The sequence below is a fragment of the Panthera leo genome, chromosome A3 (genome assembly GCF_018350215.1).
Source record: "Panthera leo isolate Ple1 chromosome A3, P.leo_Ple1_pat1.1, whole genome shotgun sequence".
Taxonomy (NCBI): Eukaryota; Metazoa; Chordata; class Mammalia; order Carnivora; family Felidae; genus Panthera; species Panthera leo.
Genome location: NC_056681.1, coordinates 73442823 through 73455847, shown reverse-complemented (window position 1 = coordinate 73455847; position 13025 = coordinate 73442823). Strand labels below are relative to the sequence as shown.

General features: G+C 38.7%; 2 protein-coding genes across 4 annotated transcripts in view; one reads left to right on the top strand and one right to left on the bottom strand.

Annotated features, from left to right (window-relative positions):
- RTN4 (reticulon 4) overlaps positions 1-9143 on the top strand; it is a 72875-nt gene extending 63732 nt beyond the window's left edge. For all 3 annotated transcript variants that reach the window (XM_042932283.1, XM_042932284.1, XM_042932285.1), the window contains 4 exons: positions 6637-6706; positions 7440-7486; positions 7695-7753; positions 8147-9143. In XM_042932283.1, the coding sequence (XP_042788217.1) occupies positions 6637-6706; positions 7440-7486; positions 7695-7753; positions 8147-8189 (219 nt within the window). In that variant the 3' untranslated portion in view covers positions 8190-9143. The remainder of the gene's footprint in view (positions 1-6636; positions 6707-7439; positions 7487-7694; positions 7754-8146) is intronic.
- Positions 9144-9475: 332 nt separating this feature from the next.
- Positions 9476-13025, bottom strand: part of EML6 (EMAP like 6) — a 277088-nt gene continuing 273538 nt past the window's right edge. Inside the window, exon 41 of the mRNA XM_042932287.1 lies at positions 9476-11214. Within this exon, the coding sequence (XP_042788221.1) occupies positions 11190-11214 (25 nt within the window). The 3' untranslated portion in view covers positions 9476-11189. The remainder of the gene's footprint in view (positions 11215-13025) is intronic.

The following is a 13025-nucleotide window of genomic DNA, read 5'->3' as shown; positions in this document are numbered from 1 at the left end:
AAGAAAATTCTGTTCTTTCAGATTTTATTGTCATCTATATACATTTCTAGGCGTAGACAGTTATGTATGGAAATACTTGGCAAAGGCTAGAAGAGCATGAAAATGTTAGAGGAGGCTTGATGAAATACTCTAAACACCTTTTAAATTACAGATACGTGAAAATAGGATGAGGAAATTATATGAATAAGTTACTTCTAGAAGATGAATTATTTCATTTTGCTGTTAAAGCTCAATTTTTAATTTCCTTTGAAAATTACCTCAGGTCTTTGGTTTTTTGTTGTTTTTTGTTTGTTTGTTTGTTTTAAGCAGGTATGTTATTCACGATGGAGCTAGCATAAGTGAGAGAAACTGAACTTGATAAATTTTTGCCTTCAGTGACTTTTATATGTGTGACTTTGTAGCAGAAAATGGCACATAATGAGGCAGATTTAGTTTGTGAAACACTTTATTTTTATGAGGGTTTTTTATTTTTTTAAAACAAACATTGTTTCTTAATGTTGGGGGGAAAAAAGGACATGTGTTAGAATTATAGTTTACTACTTTTTCTCCTTACAGATTAGCAGTACTTCTGAAAAGAGAAAAAGAAAAGTTACTTGAATGGTTTCATTTAGTAGTGTTTTTTGGCAATCCCAGAGCTCAAGGAAAGCTGCTTGATGACTTCCCAGGTGGTGATTCTTCCTGGGCTCCAAACAAGTAACTGGTGCTTCATATACTAACATATAGAATGAACTTTGTTTGCATTTAGGTCTCAAAACCTGTTGAGGCAAAAGAATAAAAGGCAGGGTGTGTCTTTTTCTCCCTACCTTTGCGAAGGTGATGGGTATGAAGCACTTGGTAATTCAGTTGTAAATTCTGATAATACACACAAAGGGTCTTCCTTGATAAGCCTGGTGGTTCTATTATTTGGGGGACTTCAGTTAAACCTTTTCTTTCTTTTTTGTTTCCTGTCCTGGGGTATGTAGGGTAACTCCAAAGCCAATAAACTTTTTCTTTTTACCCTTTGACCCCCTTTAAAATTAAAAATTAAAAATTGACCCCCTTTAATTAAAATAAAATCTTAATGTCATTGTATGTGAGTGGTACACATTCCATTTGTTTGTTTCCACTGAATAAGGGTACTGTATGTAGAAACACAGGATACTTGCCTAAAATGTCTCTTATTGAAAAAAGCTGACAAAAATTTTGACACTCTTGGCTCTTTATAAAAAATACTTAATAGTATTCCTTTTCTATAGATAGATTCTTGAGCATTTACCACTCTTAGTCCTCCACAGTTTTTGTTTATATAGAGAGCGTTTTCTTTTTAAAGAAAATGATTTTCCTTCTATTACTTTTTGCCTTTTAGCCGCAGCAGCTAATAGGGAGCCCTATCCTCTCTCCCTAAAGCAAGCAGTTCTCTTTTTTTTTTTTTTTTTTTTTACTTTTTCAGTATAAAAGAGAAATGTTGGCCCTATTAGACTGATTCATTGTATTTCCTATATTTAGATTTTCAGTGTTTTGAAAGTTTGCTAATAAATAGTCCTGGTCTCTCCAGTTTCCAGATGAATTTGTTAAATAACACTGAATTTTCAAAAACTTACAAGTACCACAGGCACCCGGGTGGCTCAGTCATTTGGACATCTGACTTCATCTCAGGTCATGATCTCATGGTTCTTGAGTTTGAGCTCCACGTTGGGTGTCAGCACAGAGTCCGCTTTGGATCCTCTGTCTCTGCTTCTGCCCTGCTTGTGTGCACACACTCTTTCTCAAAATTAAACAAACAAACAAAAAACTTAGAGGAACCAGCTTTTTTTTTTAATATGAAATTTATTGTCAAATTGGTTTCCGTACAACACCCAGTGCTCATCCCAAAATAAGCACCAGCTTCTAATTGGAATTACTTTGATTTTGTATGATTCATCATTAGGAAAACGGATACCACCCTAAATTCAAGAAAATGAGTGGGAGTCTCATTTACAAGTTCTTAAATGTAGTTCTTAAATACACACGGTATCACGCTCTGTGGCATATTTAAAATAATAGCTTTCAAACAAAAATTTGAAAGAGGTTTCTCTATAACTCACTGCCTTCATAAATTTGGTGCCCTCAAATTTATATAATCTACATTTCTAGATTCTGGGTCACAGTTACCATTACTTTTATTTGAAACCTTCTTCCTTAGAAAATTTTAGAGCCACTATTCTTAGCATGTGAAACTTTTTCATCCCTTTGCTCATTACTTTTTTTTTTTCCTTGACAGTGAGAGAGAGGAGCCTATTCTTTCAAATGTGATTAAAAACAAAACAAAACTCTCAAGGTTCATGAGCAGTCAGGCCTATTGAAAAAGACCTGATGTGAGATGGTGGTTATCTTTGTGCCTGGCCTAAGACTCCTTTTGGCAGTTGACTTGGACAGATACAAATAAGACATGTTTTTGCAATTTCTCCTTTTTAAATTCCCGTGCAGTAGTTCAATTTGTTTTGCTCCTTTGCAGGGAATTACAAGCTTCTAAGTCCTAGAGAAGATCTCACATGTCCACAGATGTAGCAACAATATATTTCCCAAAGGATTAATTTTAGTCAAATATGGCAGAATTACTAACAAAATATATCTAATTCCATTCAGTAGAACTTATTTCAAACATTAGTTTTTCACTGCAGCCAAATATTTTGTCCAGCGTTCAGGATTTGTTTTAAAGGTTATATTTCTTAAAGGGGTTTGTTCCATTGAGTGCCAGACATCAGGTGGGGAAAGGAGAATGAATGAAAGGAAAGCAAAGGAGGAATGTTCTGTAGTAAAATTAAGTAGCAAAAGCTGTGTATGTAGCCTTTTCTTAGCCTGGTGTACTTTATTAGTCTCTGAGAAGTCAGAAAGAGGCAGGATAATTTTATTAACCCAGTGATATTTGTTAACTTCTAAATAAGATCCATGACTACCAGAAAACAAGTTTAAGGTAGTTGAACATATTTAGACCACCTAGTTAAGGTTTAATCCTGTGATTGCTCTTATGTGTGAGGGATCTTTGATTGGGTTCATTTTAAAACAGTGGTTCTCAGTCTGGGCTGCAGATTGGAACCACCTGGGAGCTATAAAATTTACTTGCTACTAGGAAGGGGGGTTGGGGAAAGGAAGGAATATTGGAATATCTGTGGATATTGCCTGGAGAATCACAGTTTTTGAAAGCTGTGGCATTAAACTCTAAGCCCCAGGCTATTGTTTTCCCCCTACTCCTTCCTCCCACTACCACCAGGCCTGTTGTAAAAGGAGGATATTTGACAGTCCCCACTGGGCTCAGCTTTGGAGCTTCATGAGTAAGGCTCCAAGTTTCATTAGTGGGATCCTGGCTTTTGAAACCTCAAATCTCAAGAAAAAAATCTAATAATTTTATTTACCAGATGCCATGTGTTTTAGGCAAAGGTTCTTATTTTTCTGTAACACAGCTTTGGGTGATAAAGCCTGGATTCAGTATGACAGTTCCGTGACTTTCAGTGAAAATATGTTAAAATTGTAAGAAAATTTCTAGCTATAGTTGTCTGAACATCAGGCATTCATAATGTTCCAGAATACAGTTCTTAAATCTGAAAGTGAGCCAAAAAAGGTCTGCACTCCAGAAATAGCTGACCCAGAAGAACTTTGAAATTCAGTTCTTGGGCTCTTATATAGTTATTAACATACACATTTTGACAGTTTCTGCTTTCTCTGGCTCACAGAAAAATTAGAAGGGAAATGGGCTAGGGAAAATGTAGGCAAAGTGATACCAATGAATAAGGCTGTAGATGTCAAAAAAAGGTCAAATAATTTTGAGTTTAAAAATGACAGCATGCACATTCGTGACAAATTTCCATTAATAATGGTTACTCTGTAGGTGGTTTTACTGTATGGCACAGCAGATAGATTCTGGAGTCAGATAAACTTTAGATCACTGTGACCTCTGGTCTGGCAACTTGCTTAATTGTTCTTTGTCTCGGTTTGCTCTTTGGGGATAATAATAGCACTTAACTTTTGGCATTGTGATGAGATTAACTGACCTAATATATTTGCCAAAGGAAAAAAAAAGTTAGTTGCTTTCATTATGTAACAGTTCCAGTAATTGTGCAATTGCTAGATGCATGTCCTTAACTACCATTCCTTTCTCTCTGATGGTATATTCTCTGGAAAACCTTACTTAACATTTTTGTTTGGAGCCCCTGAAATGTAAAATTTTTTGCAATATTTAAAAATTCTGTGATACATAAAAATGTGAATTTCTGGTTTCTCTCTCAAAATGGGAAATTTCGGCAACATTGGCCTGACATACTTGCACGGCAATATTCTGTGGAGCCGGGGTGTACATGCCTCCCCTAGAGGGAGAATGTGTATGTCTGTCTGCCTCCGTCCTTAGTCATGCTTCTTCGTGCCTGTCGGTCACTTGTTCCACATTTAGTCTTCCCTCTGTTCTTTTCTTTGCCTTTGGGTAACGTGGCTTTTAGGAAGAGTGTCCTGCAAGAAGCAAGTCCAATGACATTTGAGTCCCTTAGATAGCCTAGGTGTGAAGTCTTGGGCTTCTCTCCTTGCTGACCTGGGAGTGGAGCCTTGTGGGTGACTTAATGACCAAATTAGGACTTATTTTTAGCCTGTGTGTGTGTTAGTATCTGAATTCTGTCATGACAAAGGTGTCTTTACTGCTAAAGCAGTTTATTCTAAAATGTGGAAGGTTGATGCTTTTCCCTTTTAGACTCGTTGATAGTGATGGATGAAAACATGAAAATGTTCCTTAGCAAACTTGCTTAAATGCAGAAGTTAAAATTAGCTTCTGCAATAGGAGTCTGTAAAACTCCGAGACGGAAAAGCCTTGCTAACTGGAGTCATGCTGCAGACCTTTCTTACCTTGGCACTTGCTAAGACTGAGGTGGGGTGGGGATTTTTGATTTTCAGTTGGCAGGTATTAAGAATGCTTGGCATTTGGTCACTTGAACATTAAATTCAGTTGTAGAGGTAACCAGAGTGTTGCTATTTGTAGAACTGAAGTTGGTGGAGGAATCCAGATTGTATTCCTAACCTGTAGTAAATGTGAGCTTCAACACCTTAATTACTGCGTGGTACTCAGCTCTTAGTAGGTGATCAAATTTTGTTGAATGAATGAGTATCTGGAGGAAGACAGTTCAAGGGTCTGCAAACTACTGTCTGACCCATGGCGGGTTTTGATACAGCCTGAGAGCGAAGAATGGTTTTTATGTTTTTTAAAGGATAATATTCAAAAACTATTCAGAGACAACATTCCAAGAATATATGAAAGGCCCCCCCCCCCACTATGGCCCGTAAAAGGAAACATGGTTATTATCTTATTATCTTACTTGAAAGGAAAGGTGTGCTGATCCCTCCTCTAGGAGATGGAGGGCTGTTGTCTGTCCCTGACTAATCACTGTAGACGGTGGCATCATATTGTGTTACCTGCTGACTAGGGCAGAGCTAATGCCAGACACATGAAGGCTTTTAATAGAAAGCAAAGGTATTACTGATTAAGAATAATAAAATCCAGACTGACTTTGTGTTTTAAGTCTTCCAAGAACTGTTTCTATCATGTCATTGAGTCTGTACTATATGATGTCACCAAATTTTAGAATGGAAAGAAAACTCTGCAATCCTCTTGTCCAGCCTTTCATGAATAAAGTATGAAGAGAAGCAAAGGACTTCTCAAAATGAAATCTCTTTTTAGAAGAGCCTTTCCCAAACTGCTTTATTTGATGATTTAAACACACACACACACACACACACACACACACACACCCCCCTAGATTTTAAGACCATGATTACTGAAGTAGGAGAGTTTAGTTAATTCACTGCAGTCCCCTACCCGTAAAGAGGACAGTGAAATCTGACTGCTAGCAAGGTATTAAAACTCTTTATTCTTTAGTTGTCTGTATCTGCTGTGGTAATAATAGCACCCACCTCATCAAGTTAAGAGGAATAATTGAGTTAATATTTGTAAAGCATTTAAAACTGTGCCTGGCACTAATATAGTAAGAACTATATTGGTGTTTGTTAAATAAAGAAAGCAGTGACCAAAAGAATAATAATGGTTTTATTAATACATATACAAGTTTGAGACATCCTCATTCCCAGGGTTAACTGTGGCTATTAAAACATGTATCACTCGGCAGCCAGTGCTTCTGTTCCTTTGTAAAATGCCAGAGCTGGTAATTTTGGTACCTGAAACCCATTCTCGCTGATCATAAGTACTCCTGCCTGTTACTTATTCAGATGTCTGAGATTTTAATGTCTGAATTATTCAGCTCATGTGGATCTGAAGTACTTGTTAGTGCTTTAAAATCAGGTTTAATAGCAAATTCTCATCCCTTTTCAGTCTTCCCATGTAAAAGCTAAATGCTGTATTAAAGTTGAAGGAGGAAGGTATACCTTTGGCATGTTTTCTGATCTCAGAGAAAATTGAATCAACTACTTGGTAGTGTAGTCCAGACAAAATGAATCAAATCTATTTTAATTAGGATTCTGAAATTTTGAATTGAGACTGGTGACTTCAAGATGAAATATCCATATGTACCAAATCTCCAACGATTAGGCCTCCAGTAGGTTGGCCGTTAGATGGGATGCTTTTATTTGAAAGCTTCAACTTCATGTGAATTGTGGTTTTAATAGGCTAATGTTATTTTCTTACAGTTTGCAGTGTTGATGTGGGTATTTACCTATGTTGGTGCCTTGTTCAATGGTCTGACACTACTGATTTTGGGTAAGTCTATAAAACTATTTGAATGAAAAACTGTACAATAAAAGATGATTGTGTGTAGGAGCTTAAAAACATTTTAAAGGATTTTTTTGTAATGTTTATTTTGGGGAGAGAGAGAGTGAGAGTGGGGGAGGAGCAGAGAAAGGAAGACAGAATCTGAAGCAGGCTCCAGGCTCTGAGCTATCAGCACAGAACTTAATGAGGGGCTCAAACTCAACAAGCTGTGAGATCATGACCTGAGCCAAAGTCGGACACTCAACGGACTGAGCCATCCCGGCACCCCAAGAGACACTGTAGTGGAGAGAATTCTTATGTTGTGGGGAAGACAGGACGTATATTTGAGGTTGTGATCTCTTCAGCTAAATTGCTGATACTGATACTGTGTATTGAATTGCTACTTTAGTTCCTGAAGAATGCTCCAGTTAATAGTGATAAACCAGATGGGGGCTGGCCTCATCTGATGGTGCAGGCATAAATCACACTAACCTGGGATGCCTGCATTTTATAAGGTCTGTGTGACGTGATTTTAAGCTAGGAATGGTTCCTGCAGCATCCCTTGGTTAATTCACTCACTGCTCTGCAGTGGTTCCCCACCAGCAGGTGCCTCCAGGAGATCCTTGTGTATTTATTCATTCGTTAGGAACACTGCCTAGCTATCTTAAGAGTTTACCATTGTCCGTGTTTGTTCCCTAAACCCTCCCAGTCGATTTTAAAGGCTGTGTATTTCCTTTTTCAGCTCTGATTTCACTCTTCAGCGTTCCTGTTATTTATGAACGGCATCAGGTAATTTCTTAAGTATAGATTTCAGGATACAAGTCTCACTTTATTACTTCAAACAGATGTATTATTGCCAGTTTCCATAGCCTTATAAATATGAAAAATGTGGTTTCTTAAGCCTTTATTAAGCCCTTAATTTGCCGGAACAGAGTAACGGTTAATAAGACTCTACCAACGTTAATTTTCTAGTAACTCCTTTATACCTCTCTTTCAGGCGCAGATAGATCATTATCTAGGACTTGCAAACAAGAATGTTAAAGATGCTATGGCTAAGTAAGTACTTAAAATCTGCAACTCTTGTTTTCTTTTTTACTAAGGACAAGGTGTACTGGACTTTGAGAACAAAATGTAGTATTTTCATCTTCTAGGCATAATGGGTAGCAAATCTTAATCACACTTAAAAAGTGCGACAGTATTGCCACACGATTTTTCTCTACATTTGGAATCATTGATTTCTGTTTGCTTTTTGTTGTATTTAAGGCTTTGTTTAAATCCAATTCATCAGGCAAGGTGGCATAATTACAGCTTGTAGTTTGACAGCCTTAAGATTTCATTTCTTGTACAAGCTGAGCAATATACAAGTAGTTCTTGAAGGATAGTGTTTTAAAATACTTAAAATTTAAAAATATTTATATTGACCTTTTGTTCCAACCTTTCCATTTGTAGAATCCAAGCGAAAATCCCTGGATTGAAGCGCAAAGCTGAATGAAAAAGCCAGGAATCATTAACAATAGTTTATCTTTAAAAGGGGATATTCATTTGATTACATGGGGGAGGGTCAGGGAAGAAGGAAACCTTGACATTGCAGTTTCACAGATCTTTATTTTTAGCAATGCGGTGTCTGAGGAAAATTACCTGTCTTGACTGCCATGTGTTCATCATCTTAAGTATTGTAAGCTGCTATGTATGGATTTAAACCGTAATCATACTTGTTTTTCCGATATGAGGCACTGGTGAATAGAAAAAGATCTGAGTAAGCTGTATATTACACTTTGTTGCAGGTAGTCTTGCTGTTTTTTGGGAATTGCAGAGAAAGTGAAGCTGAAAAAAATAATCCTTTTCACAGTTTGTGCACTGTGTATGGTCTGTGTAGATTGATGCAGATTTTCTGAAATGAAATGTTTAGACGAGATCATACCACTAAAGCAAGAGTGAAAAAGCTTGCCTTTCTGGTATGTTCTAGGTGTATTGTGAATCTTACTGTTATATTAATTGCCAATATAAGTAAATATAGATTATATATATATCTATATATAGTGTTTCACAAAGCTTAGACCTTTACCTTCCGGCTACCCCACCACAGTGCTTGATATTTCAGAGAGTCATTGGTTATACGTGTGTAGTTCCAAAGCACATAAGCTAGAAAAAGAAAATCTATTTCTAGGAGCACTACCATCTGTTTTCAACATGAAACGATGCCATGCACATAGAACTCCTCAGCATAAACTTCATTGCACAGACTTACTGTAGTTCATTTTGTCACAGACTCTGAATCTATGGACTGAATCTAATGCTTCCAAAAACGTTGTTTGCAAATATCAAACCTTGTTATGCAAAAAATTATAAAATGAAGATTTATACATTTGTGGTTTAAGCTGTACTGAATCTGTGGAATGCATTGTGAACTGTAAAAGCAAAGTATCAATAAAGCTTATAGACAAAATATGTTTGGTATTTTGGCTCCATGAAACTGCACCAGATTAAAAGTATACACACAGTAGACTTTGCTTCAACTAGTGAGCTGTGGCTTGTACTCTTAGAAAGCTTTCCAGTGCGTAGTGCAGCTGTGTTTACATAATCAAATTTATTTGACACATACAAAATGTTTTCAAATTATGTATTTTTTATACTTTGCTAATTGAAAATAAATTCATGCACCAATATTTTAACATATAGAACACAGTGCAGGATAAACATACATAAAATCATACCATATAAATGTTTACAAATAAGATTTAAGAAGTTTTCTTGACACAGACACTATTGCTCTTTAAATATAGTTGTACATATCCTCATTGATCAATTTATTTCCACGTGGTTATTTCAATACAAGATCTGATTATTATGAAAGGTCGGTGGTACAGTATAGGCAGACATGGTCATCACTCAGCATCGCCAGTTACATGGTTACAGAAAACAGAATCAGGACTACACAGGGACTCTTAACTGGGGACCCAACAGCCTATCAGGGGATTAATGTAAGGCATTCATAACTTGGCATATAAAAATAGCTTCATGGGTGATCTAATCCATTTAGAATGCTGAAGCACTTCTGGGGTAAATGTTAGTAATCTGTTTAATTGAAAATGCTTCATTTCACTGTTGCTAAACTGACAACTGCAAATAGCCAGAAACTCAAGACCCAGAATTTTGGTTCACTGATGGGAAGGACTGATGGGTGCATGTGTGCTCAGAGTCCCCAGGCCCTCACCAGCCTTCCTCGCGGTGTGTGCTGTCAGCCCCTCCTGGAGTCAGTGGTGAGCCAAGTGTGAAGTAGGAGTGAGGCAGGTCAGGAATGTCATCTGGTTAATACTGTCCAGGTCACATTGTGTCATCTAGCCAGCTCTGACGAAACGCCAAGCTAGCCTGTTTTTGTTGAATAATCTTTCAAATATTGCTTGGGCTTAGGAATTTGTTCTGCTGAGATTTTTTTCTTTTTATCTGGACTTGACCTAGATCAGTTCACCTGAACAAATCCGTGGTGTCAAGTCAGCCCCACTGGGTGGTAGACCCAGTGCAGCCTTGGGTCCCCACATTTATTATCTTAGGATTAAGAGTTCGTTAATCCTAGACCCACTTGAGCTTTTTTTTTCTTTTCTTTTTTTTCCTACTGTTTTGTAGTAGAGATTAATTTTACTTCTATTTTGGATTTTGTAGGTTTGGCACTAAACAGTGAAAACCCATTTTTACCCCCTCCCTCCTGAATTTAAGTTTCTTTGCTGCTCACCTGCCACTACTTCTCAAGCAGGTAACTGATGTCTTTCATTTAGGAAGCCTCGACATAAACACATGACATGGGTGACAGACCAGGAATCTGTTAAGGGTCCTGTAGCCCTCCTCAGTTTTGAAGTTTTAGCACCATATGTAGAAAGGAGATAATTTGTGGGAGGGGAGACAGCAGCCCACACAACTGGAAACTTTCAAAGGCACTTAATGGATATAAAACTCTGCAAATGAAACGTTAAAAAATTAAGTTTCTCAAATTGTTTGTACATGGCTCATTTGGTTTTGAAAGCTAAATGTGGAGAACTGAGGCTATCAATATTTCTAGTGCTTTAGGCGCATCTAAATTAAGCTGTCTTGTTCAACTCATTTGTAAAAATGAACATTTTTAAAGTATATAGAAACATAATAGCAAAACATCTTTTGTAAAAGTTTTGATGCAAATTAAAAGCTACATATTGGTCAGGGTAACTGAGGCTTTAAATTTCGTTGGTGGGCTACATTAGCAGGATTTTTTTGTCATTGTGGTCAGTATAGTCTCAGGAACAGAGGAAAGCACTCTTAACATTTTAGAACTGACCTTCTTGGCATCACAGTTTTGGAGATTCCAGAGTCTGGGAGCAGTCACCCCACTTCACTAGCACTTGGAACTTGTGCGGCCCGCAGCGTAGGCCTTTCCCAGCAGCTGGTGGCAACGAGGGGCCTCGTCACTGCCCCTGCAGTTGCTGGGTGGTAGCAGCAGCAGCAATAAAGAGGGTTCCGGCATTTACAGACATCGCCACACAAACACACTGAAAAGGCAGATCAGACCATCATCTTGCGTGGCTGGGCATCATAATTTTGTCAAGTGACAAAAAACAATCTTACCAAGTGCTCTCGAGTCCAGCTCAGCTGATATGTGTTGGACATTTCAACTTCTAAAGGCAAATCGGGGATCTTGTCACCGATTAAAGATTTATTGCTTGCTTTTTGGGGGCGCCTAGCTGGCTCAGTCGGTTAAACATCTGACTTCGGCTCAGGTCATGATCTCACGGTTCGTGGGTTTGAGCCCCACGTCAGGTGTGGAGCTATGTGCTGACAGCTCAGAGCCTGGAGCCTGCTTCAGATTCTGTGTCTCCCTCTCTCCCTGTCCCTTCCCCACTCGTGTGCGCTCTTTCTTTCTCGCTCACAAATAAATAAACATTAAAAAAAAATAATAAAGATCTATTGCTTTTTTAAAAAGGTCTTGTTTTCTGTTTTGTTTGGTTCTCAGCAGCCTGAATGTGCTGAATGTAAGGACTTTTGGCAATTTGACTTCACACTATCTCTCTTGTTACTATTGAAAAGGTTTTATCAACTCCACTTGAGTAGGAGAACCCTGTCTAGTGTTCAACATAGAGCCAGGGATCAGAATAGGCTCCCAGGACTACAAAGGCCTAGGGGTCCTGCATTTTAAAGGTTACTTCTAAGCCTTTCATCGTAATCAAAAGTCACCTCGGATCTCAATTCACTTATTGCTGGCTTGTTCACAGTCTGGCGGGTGCTGCTTTCAATGGGTGTTTCCACTCCACAGGGCGCTGCTGGCAGTATTATCTCAAGGGCTCTAAGCGCCAGCCGCTGTTGGCACAGCGGACCTGGAGATGGTGCTCTCCCACGGGCTATCATCGTCCTTGGGGGCCATTTTCTACACCATGCTTTTGGATAGGAAGTGGGTTGACATTCTCTACAGGTGCCTTTTCCACAACCTCTCTCAGACCACTAAAAATATCTGGGGGAACCTGGGCAGCTCAGTTAGTTAAGTGTCCGACTCTTGATTTTGGCTCAGGTCATGATCTTCCAACTCATGGGTTTGAGCTCCACCTCGGGCTCTGCTCTGTACTGACAGTGTGGACGGAGTCCACTTGGGATTCTCTTCTCTCTCTGCCCTTCCCAGGCTCTCTTTCTAAATAAATAAATAAACTCTAAAAATACATATATATCGGGATTGCTACACTTCTTTATCCCCCCCCAAGAGTTTTGCTTGGGCTGAACAGAAACCTATATTCATGTTGCAGTAAAGCCCTTCAACTACATTAGAGGTGGAGAATGAGAGATTCAGGAATGACTTTGTCCTGTTCCTCCACAATCCAAATAAGGAATACACTTGGAGGGACAAGAGAAAGTGGCCTTCTTGGAAAGGCTGAAGAGGCTGATGTCATCTCTGGAGCAGGCTGGTAAGGGTCCTTCCAAATCACTTGGAGGCCAGTCACACCTCGCACAGAACATGTGCCTGTTTAACACTCAGCAGCAGTTAAGGTTAAAAGCAGCCCAGTCCAGATAGCTGGTTGAGGATCTCCTGCTACTAACTAGCACTGGGCCTAATGGCTTCACTTCTCACCAGATCTCATGTAAAACTGGGTGACACCCTTATTGTTTCTCACAGTGACTGAGGCTTTTTTTTTTTTTTTTTTTTTATAATTTTGAGAGCACCTGCAAGTGCTCCTGATCAGGGGCGGAATGAAGGGAGAGAGAGAATCAAGCAGGCCCCATGCTCAGCATGGAGCCCAACATGGGGCTTGATCTCACAACTTGTGAGATCATGACCTGAGGTAGAATCAGTAGTTGGACACATAACCAATGCTTA